The 13,862-nt window shown below is 40.4% G+C and overlaps 1 protein-coding gene across 1 annotated transcript in view; it reads right to left on the bottom strand.

Annotated features, from left to right (window-relative positions):
* Positions 1-13,460, bottom strand: part of LOC134673343 (venom carboxylesterase-6) — a 35,856-nt gene extending 22,396 nt beyond the window's left edge. The window contains exons 1-5 of the mRNA XM_063531308.1: positions 13,252-13,460; positions 5,117-5,355; positions 4,478-4,672; positions 2,859-3,054; positions 2,476-2,610 (exon numbers count right to left, since the gene is read on the bottom strand). Of these exons, the coding sequence (XP_063387378.1) occupies positions 2,476-2,610; positions 2,859-3,054; positions 4,478-4,672; positions 5,117-5,355; positions 13,252-13,380 (894 nt within the window). The 5' untranslated portion in view covers positions 13,381-13,460. The remainder of the gene's footprint in view (positions 1-2,475; positions 2,611-2,858; positions 3,055-4,477; positions 4,673-5,116; positions 5,356-13,251) is intronic.
* Between the last annotated feature and the right edge of the window lie 402 nt (positions 13,461-13,862).

The following is a 13,862-nucleotide window of genomic DNA, read 5'->3' as shown; positions in this document are numbered from 1 at the left end:
CCGTGCCACTTAATCAGCTGTTTTAGGTAAATATTCTATGGGAATTAGGGCACGGAAATTAGAATTCGTAATAAAAAAATTCGCCAAAAATTTAAATCGTGTTTAACCAAACTGTTATGTTATCGCTTACATAAAGATACATAAAGGGCTCCTAAATATGACAATTGTTTTTGAAAAGCTATGTGGGAAATAAAATTTATAAGGGGCATCGAAATTAGAAAAAAATTGTCGCCCACCCGGATTCCGAAATACTTATGCGATTTGCTCGATCACGCCGCGGCTTGACGTACATCCGCTTGCTTTGAGAATCGGCCGAATACTGCCAGTACAGGTGAGGCGGGACACGAGGCGGTTCAGATACAGACGTCGGCTGTGAGAGCCCTTTGAGTTTTGCCGACGAAATTTTACTCGCGCGCTCGGACAAAATTTAAACTTCGATCACGAGTTATTTACCACAATGAAGTTAATAGTGTATGTGCTCAGTGATAGTAAATATCATCTAGTTTAAGTATTTGACACTAAATTAGTGATACTAATGTAGAATTTTTCGTAGGATTTTTCATTATGCTCAAAAGTAGATTCCGGACAGGGCACGGGAGTAGTAATTTGAGCCTTTAGGTATTTTTAAGTGTACTCTAAAAACCAAATAATCAGTGAATTCATATGGAACCCGGTGTGAAAGTGTGGCTTCTTTATGTAAAAAAAAAATGGTAAGTATTATTTGATGCTAACCCGCGATTTTCATCACGGACAGAAAAAAAATCGTGTTCAGAAATTGACCCAAATGACAAGTTGCCATCACATTATTAAATTAAAGGATGTTTACTCATAAATTGAACAAAAACGATGAATTAATCAGTTTGAGTAAGTTGACTGATATTTTAACGGGCACGCTAGACACATCTTATACTAAGTAGTAAGTACATAGGTACATTAGGTACTAAAATATACGATTAGGATACCTCAGTTCAGTTTGATTTTGAAAATTGTTAATCAAAATAAATATGTTCTATAATAATTACGAATCTGAATCGCCTTTATTTAAGCTGTATCTTTAGCCTACCTAAATAAAAGCAAACAAATAATTTGTACATTTTCGGGTAGTTAATAACCAACCAAATACAATACCATCCGGATCTGTCACTGAACGACCTGACTTTAACCTACATTATTTAATCATGTAATGTTTTTATCTACTGAACTACCCTCAACTGGCTTAAGAAGCCGTTTAGATTTGTTTACTCTTTTTTAAATATGACCTAAAGATACAAAATTTAGGTACTTAAATAGCTAAAATTATTGCATATTATACCTATCAGCCTTGAATCCTACAGTGACGTACTTCGATACTGACATGCTTTTAAATTAATTACTTTAATCATTAATTGTGACGAATGCATTAAATCAACAACTTATATCAATAACTATTAAGTGACGGATCAATTAGATAATGTCGTTAATCAAATTCGCAATTAGTTATACATATATGTATTCGCAATCATATTTTATTTGTTAATGTTTGATTTTATTGAGTGAAAGCGATGACTAAATACTGGGCTAAGAGATATAAACCCAGTCCCCTGGCTAATAAAATATAACTAGCTAAAAGTATAGCTCATTAATGATTACGTCCTTACCCTTATTCATAAAACTTAACGGGCCTGATTTAGTTAAATTATGTTTTATCCTTTTCTTACAAATACATAAGTCAAAATGACAGATAAGGATAAACGATTATTTAGCTAATAATCGTTTGTCCTTATTGAGGTTTGTAGCGCGTTTATGAATAGGGGGGTTAATCATTGACTTCTGTTTGGTACCTAAGTAGTTAAGTACCTATTTAAGTCTATCAATTACGTGATCAATCCACAATAGTAAGTACCTAGTAATTAACCTTTTCATACCTATATTGATATGAGACGTGACGTCGCTAGTAATACAGGTAATTACAGTTGATAATTTGGACCTAATGCCAAGCAAATAAGACTGAAAATTGAATATACACTGTAGGCTTTTTCGCATTATATTATTGCTAAATAATCCATGTCGACACGCGTATATGATCTATAGGTACCTACTGTATTTAAATACAATTGATACTTCTGCTGCACTATATTTATATTTTATGGATCCCTGTTGTTGCAACAGTTGGTGTGTTAGAGTTAAGATTTCATTAGCTTATTTTTAATATGTCCACCAAAGTATTGAATTGAATTTTTACTAAGCATTACCTAAACGTATTGTTACAGAACTTTCAGATGCTGAAGGTCGGGCACTTAATAATTTCGTACATTGTACTACACACAACAATAGACATGAAACTCTCAGCGTCTTTTAAAAATGGCATTTCATATCTTCATATTTCATCAGTTAGACCGACCGCTTAAATGAGTCCTGCGGTCGGTCTATAGTTTAATTTGTGTCTTCAAATTTCGAGAGCTATATTTACATGCAACATTCAGAAGATTCTTCTACCTTTGACGCTGGCGACAGCATATGGAGATGCACGGAGGCGGCGCCAGCGGATTCCCCGAAGATTGTAACCTTATTGGGGTCCCCACCGAAGTGCTCGATGTTGTCCCGCACCCACTTCAATGCCATCACTTGATCCTGAACAATAACCAAAAATGTACATATCAGTCAGCAATCTAAAAATGAGACAGTAGTAGGTAGGTAGCAAATTTTTTAGGGTTCATATCTGATTACAGTAAGTTCATATCTAATTGCAGTAAAGTGGTGCTGTTGCATCCCGCAGATTGTGGTTGCATCAAAATGTAAACAGAAACTTAACTAAGCATCGCGCTTGCTAAACTAACTATCCTGAGGTTTTACATTTTGTCTGTGAGTGAAGTACTTACCTTAAGGCCCATGTTGCCAGATACCTCTTCATTCCCCAGGCTCAGGAACCCTAGCGCTCCGAGCCTGTAGTTCAAGGTGACGAGCACCACCCCGCCGCCCACGAGATGGTCCGGCCCGTACAGGAACGAGTTGCCTGAGCCCACCGCGAACGCGCCTCCGTGGATCCACACCATCACCGCCAGTTTTGGATTGTACCTTTGGTAAAATCCAACCATTAAATAACACTGGATTTGATAATTCACTCATCTTGCTCGCGTTATCCCGGCATTTTGCCACGGCTCATGGGAGTCTGAGGTCCGCTTGACAACTAATCCCAAGATTCACCGAAAAACGACTGGTAAATATCAAATAATATTTTGTACATAAGTTCCGAAAAACTCATTATGTAGTGCGATCGGGGTTTGAACGCGACATCCGGATTGAAAGTCGCACGCTCTTACCGCTAGGCCACCAGCGCTTCGGATTTGATAATTCACTGGAAACATTATGTTTACACGACATAGATAATACATATACGACGCAGTGGACCCCTGTCGGGCATGGAGAAATGATCGGAAGTTCCAATACGATATCGGAATTATTAAATAATTATTACAGAAAAAACATTATGTTATCATTTTACTTCTACCTATCCGATATCGGATCGGACAGTGCGAAAACGCTCTTATAGTGCAAATTCATAAAGTTTCTTTTCTAGAAAGTCTTCGATTTACGCTTGAATCCGCAAAAACATGTAAGTATGTATTTTAGAAATAGGATGTTTCGAAATATTTGCTATGAAACACTGACCCGGTATGAGGCCTGTATGTGGGTATATGACTCATGTTGATAAGGCTCTGTGGTAATTATGACTCAGGTACATTCGTGGTTTTCCATTTCGATTATGAAATGCCTAGTTCTCGTTCAGTAGGATAATGAATGGGTATAGAGTTTTTATAGTTCTTACACTGTTGTCAGGTCATATATATAGCATAAGTTAAGCAAGCAACTACACCCACTAACTACATACCTAGATGTATACTACAAGAAGTAATCTTTGATTTAATAAAATTACCTAAAATGTAATGTAAAATGTAATACAGTACAAAGCCTGCACCTCAACAAACGTCTCTTTATGGTCCAGTGGTTGACCGGTACTTACTATACTATACGGTATGTGCAATAAAGTATTAATAATAAATAAAGAGAAAATAATATGATCTAGCAGGAAAACTCTTAACGGAAAAGGATTCTACGACCCGCTTCATAAAATCGCTAAATGAGAATTCAAATCAACACAGTCATCTTTTAAAATTTAAACAAAGCGGGATATAATTATTCAACTACAACACGGTGAATTGGTCGCATATGTATATCAAAAATCTCACTCACTCAAACATTTTGCTTCTCACTAACACTTGAATAAATTAATGATAGTTACCCAGTGAGCTTATCCGGCAGAGCCGGCGAGTAGACATTAAGGAACAGGCGGTTCTGTTCGCCCTTGTAACTAGGTGTTGAAATAGCAAGAACCGAAGCGGGGTAATGACGTCTTAATCCAACGCGTCATAGTTTATCAATGAATATGTAATGTAGGTACCTAGTGAGAATTGAATTATACATAATGTTAGGTAGTTACCCAGTAAGCTTATCCGGCAGAGCAGGCGTGTACACGTTAAGGAACAGGCAGTCCTCTTCGCCCTTGTAGGTGTCGAAGAGCATGAACCGGTGCGGGCACACGGCGCCCTCCTCCAGGGCGTCGCGCACGCCGGACCAGGGCTCCAGCGGCGCCGGCGGCCGGAACCGCAGGGAGCCTTGCGGCGGCTGCGCGTATCTGGTCGGACAATAGTTATTTGTTTTACGAGGGGTCGAGGGGGCAGAGTTGTACATACCTCTCGTTCTATATTGATACCCGAACAAGCGAAAGACTCCAAAATTGAACGATCGTAGCGAGTAGTTCGAAAAGTGGAATCTTGAGCGTTGTGAAGGGTTTTAAAGGCACGAGGATTAAACAAACTTTGTCACCGAGTGAATAACAAAACTTTATTAATACTGACTGTAAAACATTACAAATCAAATTTAAAAGGTTTATGGGAATCTGTGCCCGTCCCCTGACCTGCTGACCGAGAATGGAAATACACCTGACCTGACTGGAAATCCACTACTTTTGAAAAGTAAATTCCACATTTGGAGGATGCGCTAGTTTGAATTCGGGACCAAAACGAGGGATTTCAGTTACAGCGCCTCAAAAAAAAGGTATCTTCAATCTTGAACAAACCTAATGCCTTTAAAGCTATAATAGGGCGTCTGCTGCGTGGTCCTAGCCACGACCCGGCGGCCGCGCAGCGCGCCGTGCTGCGTGAAGACGAGCGGGCCGCCGCCCACGCGCATGCGGTCCACCAGCGCGTGCACCAGCCGCGCCGCGCGCGCCGGCACCGCCTGCAGCCGCCGCAGCGCGTGCTTCAGACCCACGGACTCGCTCACCGTACTCGACAGCCGACGCCATGCTCCCGTCACCTGACAACAAATTATATTGTGAGTTTCTCCCACCAGTACTTACCAGTACAGTTTGACACTGGGTTAACGGTTAGCCCCGGGTTAGTGTGATGGTGCAAGTGGCGATTAGAAGAGCTAAAACAGTTGACGTAGCCTACCGAACGTAGTAAAGTTACCTATGTCAGTTATGTGACAGTGGACTCATAAACTTAACTGATGGGGCCGACGCCTTTTTGAGTTGCGTTCACGTCGTGTCGTAGACCTAGTTTCATAGGTTAACCTTCAAATCAAAATATATTCGAAACACGTCTATTATGTAACACAACTATTACCTGATACCAATATTACGTTACGCGGACCATGTAAATTACAAGTTTACACTTATTCAGTTCATTTGCAGGTAATTATTTCACTGTAAATTTTATTTTGGAATTAAGTACAATAATTCGGAGTAATTTGCGAGTCAAAAATCTTTAAATCACTGTCTTTATCATCATTAAATCGATTTTAACAGCTTCCCTACCACACGCTAGGTGTAACCTGGCATATGCCGATGAGATAATTACATACATTCAGACTCCGAACCGCTTACACTTATATTGCTCGTATTATTATCCACTTAAGTAAAATTTTCACACTTTTCAAAAGCAATGTGAAATTCCAAAAGTGTTGGTTGCTCGGTATAGCATACCTACTGAGGGCAAGGCTTGCTTTCGGTGTGGTATATCTGTAATATCTGGTTTGATATCCGTTTCCCAAGTATTTATTAAAGTATTAGCAAGGCTTAAATCCGTGACGAAAGTGTATTGGTCAGATAAATGGCCCTATCTCACAGCCAAGAAGTTGTGGCCCACCGCATGACCGCAACGCTCCAGATATCCACTTAATAAAGGGTTCGTGAGAATCAAAATATTCAAAGTATGATAGCAATGCGCTGGCTGGTTGCGTTGTGTTGCCTTAACATTATCGTTTTTCTGGAGGAAGAACTCTGGTAATATTAACGTTAACGACCAAAACAGGGATTGAATAAAATGATTCACGCTGCATCGTAGGTACCGATCTTACATCGTATCATGTCTAAGTTATGCCGTTTCCCATACCTAGGCAATCTGATTTAAAGTTACATGATTTAAACTAGTTAGTTATATTTACTAGGGCCAATTGCACCAACCACATTTGACAGACTGATCAACGTCAGCCGGCGCGCCCCGGCGCTTTACTATGAAACTTTCCATACATAAAAATTTTGCGAACTCTTTAACGATACGAACAGTTTGGTGCAACCTAGTATAGAGTGCCACGTTTTAAAGCGCTAGGAGTCTAACGATAAGGCTTTCATACCGCGTAAATGGTGGGTTCGAACCTCGAAAATATCGTATGGTAGGATAACATGACCAGTCTAATGCAAAATGAGTTTCTTATATGAAAGGTCAGACGATAGCGGTTTTCGCAGAAACCCAGTAATCTAAACGAATTATTTGTAAAAAAATATTGGGAAGTTCAACCATAAGAAACGGCACGAACGGCGTTCCTGTGCGTGTACCTACCTATGGGCTGTCGATTTAGAACTCCCGTTTAGATCAAACAATTATTAGGTAACCATCTTAACAAACTATAAGACGCTCAAGAGACGCTAAGGGAGCATTCCACGGGCTGTCCCGTACAAACGCATTTTATTTCCTGTGTTGCGACTTTTTTCTCGGCATTTAAACCAGGCCATTATTTTTCTGTGCATATTTTTGACCATTTGTCATAGAAAAGGAAACTCTTATACCTTTAAATCTTCAGAAACTTCGCGTTTGTACGGGACAACGGTAGACAATTTCATGGAATGCTCCTAAGGCGTTTATGCTGCTTTGGAGCCAAGGGTCTAAAAAAACTATGACCGTTGGTTCCATTCCATGCTAACCTGCTAACCTAACCTTGCTTTTTCATAATACGCAGATACCTATCTATATCTACCTACTTGCATACCTATTACCTACCTACATAACAAGTGCCAGCCTACTGCACTTTCTCAATACACCACGTAGAGATTTGATAATCGAATTTGTTGGTTCTTTCGCTTGTATTGTAACATCAGCGCCGTTCCAAAAGTTACATAATGTTTCAAAACTCCATCCATTGAACTTCTAAATGTCAAGGTGCATTTCCCTATTATATATATTTGCGCATTCTGTAGGTATCACTTTAATCAACTTAAAAATTAACAAGGCGCAAAATGTTAAGTACCTATGTAATGTACCTACCTGCCATTGTCATGTAACCACATAGAAACGCGTACCTACCCATGTGATTTTTTTATGGCACGCCAAAATAAATATAATTTGTTTGTTCAGCGATTTTTAAAAATAACTTATGTATTTTGATTTTTAGTATGCTTAAAGCGTGACAAGCAACGTCAATTACAATGATGTTGATGATAGTGTATATTCACAAACCAACACAACACTTAGGGTCGGTTGCACCAAACTGTTCGTATCGTTAAAGAGTTCGCTAAATTTTTATGTATGTAAAGTTTCATAGTAATGCGCTGGGGCGCGCCGGCTGACGTTGATCAGTCTGTCAAATCTGCCGTGCTAACAACATATGCAGTAATCGCAGTTGAAATATCATGCAATTGTTTATCTTGTTCTCTTTGAATAAGTTTTTCATGCAAGTACTGCTAATACAATAAGCAGGGCAGAAATGTGGTTGGTGCAACTGGCCCTTAGTATATTATAAAAGGTACCTATATTCATTTGTATGAAAAATATCTAGGAACTTGAAGACCTCATCATTTTTAAAAGTTGTTAACCAAAAGTTATCTTTATAATTGAGGACGAGTAGGTACCTACAAACTAAGTTGTAATTATTTGGTAGAGTTACATGTACAGGGCCCACCCGCGGTATAGCTGTATATTTCGGTTTAATATTTTATTAGTACCTAAAAAAAATAAGAATAAAATAAATCTTTATTTCAAAAAAATACAAATTACAGAGTGTGGCAGGGCACTAGGCTTCGCCTGTATTGCGATTTGCGGGGTACCAGGAATACATTAAACAACAGAATTAATATACCTACCTATACTACTAGGGAGCCCGATATCCTCCTGCACGAAGTAGAGTCTGCCATCCGGAAACTGAAGCATAAAGCATGCGGCAGTGACGGAGTTACCACGCAAATGATTCAGAACTTAGGACCGGAAGGAGTAAACATTATTCACACAATCTGCCTAAAAGTCTGGAGAACCGGCCAGTGGCCGGAAGACTGGACAGAATCATCTGTGGTGCCCCTGCACAAGAAAGGATCTACCCGCAAGTGCGAAAACTATCGCACCATTTCGCTCATTTCGCATGCCAGCAAAATTCTCCTACACATCCTGAACAAAAGACTGGAATCCTTTATAGCGAGACAGATTCCACAAGAACAGGCAGGCTTTGTGAGAGGAAGAGGGACGCGGGAGCAAATCCTCAACATTAGGTTGGTGATAGAAAAGTGTAGGGAACATAACATCAGTGCCGCTATGTGCTTCATAGACTATGCAAAGGCCTTCGACTGCATCAGCTGGAAGAAAATGTTCGAAGTGATGAGCGAAATGGGGGTGCCAGATCACCTAACCTTTCTGGTCCAAAACCTCTACCTCAGTGGTAGATCCAGGGTGAGGATAGGGGAGTGTGTGTCTGAACCTTTCCAATCGGAACGCGGGGTGCGTCAAGGATGTATCCTGTCACCGCAATTGTTCAATCTAATCGGTGAACATATCATGCGTAGGGTTTTAGAGAACCAGCAAGGCGGGATACGCATTGGCGGCTACCTCCTGAATAATCTGCGGTTTGCTGATGACACCACAATCATAGCCTCGACGGAAGCTGAACTCGCCGATATACTGGACCGGATTGATCGCATCAGCGCAGAATATGGTCTTCTGATCAATCGAAGTAAAACCAAACTGATGTTTGTCAACCGGAGCGGCCATCCACAGAGAACCAACGAGCTACGTGACCTTGATTCAGTACGCAAGTTTGTTTACTTAGGATCACAAATTAGCGATGACGGGGACTGTGATCAGGAGATAGTCAGGCGAGGTCAGATGGCAAAAGCAGCAGTGAAGCGACTTGAGAAGATCTGGAGGAACCGAGGAATTAACCGCAAAACAAAGATAAAGCTCATGCATACCCTAATCTTCTCAATCTTCCTGTATGCTTCCGAGACTTGGACACTGAAAGCCCGGGCACTTAGAAGGATAGACGCGTTCGAGATGTGGTGCTGGCGCAGAATGCTGAATATATCTTGGACTGAACGCCGCACAAACGAGTCTATCTTAAAGGAGCTCAATATCACCACAAGGCTATCCACCATCTGTACCCAAAGAGTCCTCAAATTCTTCGGCCACACAGTCAGACGCGGCACGGACACGCTAGAAAGGTGCATTATTACCGGGAGTGTCGACGGACGAAGGAGTAGAGGGCGTGCACCCTGTAGATGGTCAGATGTGGTACAAAATATTACCCAGACTTCGCTCCAGGCAACAATGCAGATGGCCGAAGATCGAGAGGCCTGGAGAGCAGTGGTAGGAAGAATAACCCATAGGAGTCACGTCCCTCAGACATGAGGTCACGACCACGAAGAGACCTATACTACTACCATACAGATTAGATTGCTACACTTGTTTTGGCTGTTAAAACAATTACGTTTCTAGTGTACGTTGACCTTTTGTTTTCACTATCTCATAAAGCAATTAAGTGTTCACTGTAACAGGGTCACAGTTTGTCGAGTTACACATTACTTAACATGCACAGGGTTGTCCCAATTCGCTATGTGCCAAGGCTCTCGAGAGCCGAATTTCATACCCATCCCGCTGTATTGTATGGTCCACGTCTTCGTTGCGCGATGGTTTAAGCACTTATTATATGTTAAAGAGCCCCACTTTCTAGGTACTTATACAGAATTACAATTAAGAATGTCCAATCAAGCCCCCAGCAGTTATATAGGTGTCAGTGTCAGTGAACTTTTATCATTCACCGAGACCAAAAAAGTTTATGTTGCTGATTTATATTTTAATTATGTTCCTCGATAGTCAGTGAAAACACTGTAGGGTGAAGGCTGTCATTGTAATTTTAACAGCCCGTGTTACTTCATTGGGTTATTCTCATAAAAAAGGATAAAATACAGTATGTATGTACAATAACTGAACGAAAAGCAATTACTCAAACCCGGTAATGTTTAGGTCATACTGAGCAACTTTTAGTATGGGACCCACCCCGAAAAGTGGAAAAAAAATGGACGTTTCATACATTTTGCTGGTCTGATGTTGAAATTTCCTATGGGAGAGTCAATTTCTTTTTTCGCAATTTCGGGGTGACCTGTTTAAACATTAACGGGTTTGAATAATTGTTTTTCGTTCAGTTACAAACTGTATTATTGCTATAATTATAGTACAGGTAAGATCGAAGTTGCGCGAAACACCTGTTATTATTGTTATTGCAAATGTCCATCGAACGAGATCACCAAATCGATTAGACACGTAGGATGTGGACCAATGGGACTTGCGAAAAACTGCGACTAAAATGACGTACTTAGCCTAGATGTTGAATATGGGAATTTATGGTGAAACATGTGCACCTATTCAGTAAGTGAGCGGTACCCACGGTCGGCAGATCAGTATCGAAGGAAGAATAAATAATGTCCTTGGGTGTTCACTCTTTGGTGGGAAATAACTGACAAGGGGCGGGGAATGAATAAAATGGACAGTGTTAAATTCGTACGTATCGACGAGCTGAAAAAGCTTATAAATGTATGTTATGTAGGTACATGGGCTACATGGCACGCTTACGTACCTACCTTTATAAGATAATATATATAGTTTGTAGTTTTGATTTGGATCTATGATTGCGGGCTGCGATGAAGCTGCAAAACCGAGTTAACCCAATGGTGCAAATGGCTCTAAGTGCTATAAAACATTGTTGCTACTAAATTGTACTCATTTTGTGTATCTTAATGGATGCAGAGGTTTTCAACTAAGCAAGACTTTGCATAATCCTTTCAATAACACGACAGCAAGCTACTGCGGGCACTTCTTTAATTTCAAGCCCATCACAACCTTGAGTGGTTAAATACGTTTTTTGACAATGGTTATAGCTATTAGTCTAAGCGATGTTGCATCAGTGGACCGCCGAGCAATACCGCAATGAAGTAAGTACCTAAGTATATGGAGCCACAAGGTTGTCAGTAGATCACCGTTTCCGTCACAGTAAAAACCGGATCTTAGACTTTACTGCTCAATTAACGTGGGTATTTTCTTATTTGTCATAAGTTTAAACTTCTCATAAGTTTCTGCAAAAAATGTTTCTGAGACCGGAATCGAAATCGTAGCTGAACCAATTCGAATTAGCCCGAATTGCCTTATAATAGGGTTTCAGAATTGACATAAATGTAGGTACTGACTAGGTTAGGTATGTTCTATTTCTATCCCGAATAAACCAACAAAAAGTGGAGATGGACTGGCCATAAAATAAAATGAAAAATCCTCAGCAACACAGTAATCTAGCAACCGAGTGGTATACCTACAACGTTGCGATTAGGTATATTCTCTTTCACCAGAATGGATATCATGGTCGTTCTTGTCTACGTGACAGCGTGATAAAAAGGTGTCCGTCACTTTCTATCCCACGGCGTTAAAAAGAGAAAGTTTTTTATCACGTGGATAAAGCCATTTATAATACACCGGCTGCACATCCATCTTCATACACTGCACGTATAACGTAGGTATATAGGTACTTATTTTTACCATATTGCACCCTAATTGAACTTTGGAAAATAGGTGACATTAAGTAATAAAAGTGGTTGATAAGATTTTAATTTGACAGACTCCCAAAAGCCGATTAGTTTGAAAAAATAATTTACTCAGCCTCGTTCAACTGAATCCCATACCTACTGCATGTGCTGGTGCACAATCCACTGAATACGCAATACAAAATACAAAGCAGGTAATACAATACAACAGTTACACATTATACTTCGCCTGTCATTGGATGAAATAATTCAACAGAATTAATGGTGGTGATCCTCGTTTAAAGAAGCACTCGCTTTATAACAAACACCGTTACGTAAGGGAGTGTAATATGGTCGGTAAGAATGCGGGACAGTTCTCGTTGCCTAATAATGGATATTGCTGTTTGGAACATATTTGTCAGGGGAATAGCGCAATAATACGCGACGTTACTTGCTCCGAAAATGCTTGTTCAATTTCTAAGCAGCGAAGTTTTATTTGTAACGGTTACATTGTCTTATGTTATGTTAGTAGTTTTGTAATTTATGGAAATTAGTCTTGAACTCATACACACACTAAATATTTAGCGTATATTTAGCTTTGTATTTGGTATTATTAATCCCAAGATTCCCAAGAAGTGCAAGGTAGAGTAAAATATAGCGTAAACTCAGCCTATCACGCACTCTAAACTTAATTTATTTACTTGCCTTTACGGCTGGTTTTAGTGTCACGTGGACCGTCCGTGCGGATCGCTCCGCACTGCCAAATTGTATGAGAAAGTTGTCCGCGCGGACGACCGTCCGACCATCCGTGCGGCTTTTACTCTATAACGCTCCCTTAACTTAATACATATTGGTCCGGTGCGAAGCGATTCGCACAGACGGTCCGCGTGACACTAAAACCAGCCTATGTCAGGAATACCATTTAATATATTATCTCTAGTTTTTCCGTAATGACAAACGTGTTGTGAGAAAAGGAACATGTCTTATCTTCTTGCTCTCTTGCGCATCTTGAGCTTCACGCCTGTGCTGTAAAGCCGACCACTGAATAACAGGCGGCCGGACGATATCGGCCTGTTAGTTAGAATAAAAATTTGACAGTTCCGAACAACTGACCGGCCGATATCGTCCGGCGGACTGTTAGTCAGTGCTCGGCTTAATATTACCTTCATACTGTTGAGGCTGGTCGCGGCATTGGCAACCACGTCGCCCAGTGTTGCTGGCGGCAGCGCTGCCACTGCGCCGCCCAGCGCTAGCGCGCAAGCGCACAGTACCGCGCGCGAAAACACGCGCATCTTTCTTTAACTTCACCAACTCCTTAACTGTCTTTTACTTCTGGTATCCCAAATGTCAGCTAATAACTTTTCACTTTCTGACTTTGCTCTGTTTTTGTGTCACAAATTATACCTGCATACTAAACTCATTAGACGCACAAGTTGTAGCAAAACTGAGAATCAATTTAACATTTGCGGTTTACAGGTAGATCCTTAAATGAAATATTATGCACTTTTAAAGAAAACTGCCAGCTCACACTTATTGGTTAATGTATTAATTTTTGTTATACCATACCTAATCCCAAGCTAAACCTCCCACAGGAGCGTTACGCCCGCGAGATAATCTACCTTTTTGAAACGGTAGATCTATTCTATTTGGAGAAACGGGATTCGGGAAATGAATTAGAGATGCACTAGATATCAAATAGTAAAGAAATGTGACTTTCCACGGCAAAAGGCACCCTATGGCATTTGGCGCTTACGCCATTATTAGCACCGCTCCA

The sequence above is a fragment of the Cydia fagiglandana genome, chromosome 18, assembly GCF_963556715.1.
Source record: "Cydia fagiglandana chromosome 18, ilCydFagi1.1, whole genome shotgun sequence".
Classification (NCBI taxonomy): Eukaryota; Metazoa; Arthropoda; class Insecta; order Lepidoptera; family Tortricidae; genus Cydia; species Cydia fagiglandana.
The sequence above is the reverse complement of the archived record's forward strand: the minus strand, read 5'-3'. Positions and strand labels throughout refer to the sequence as shown.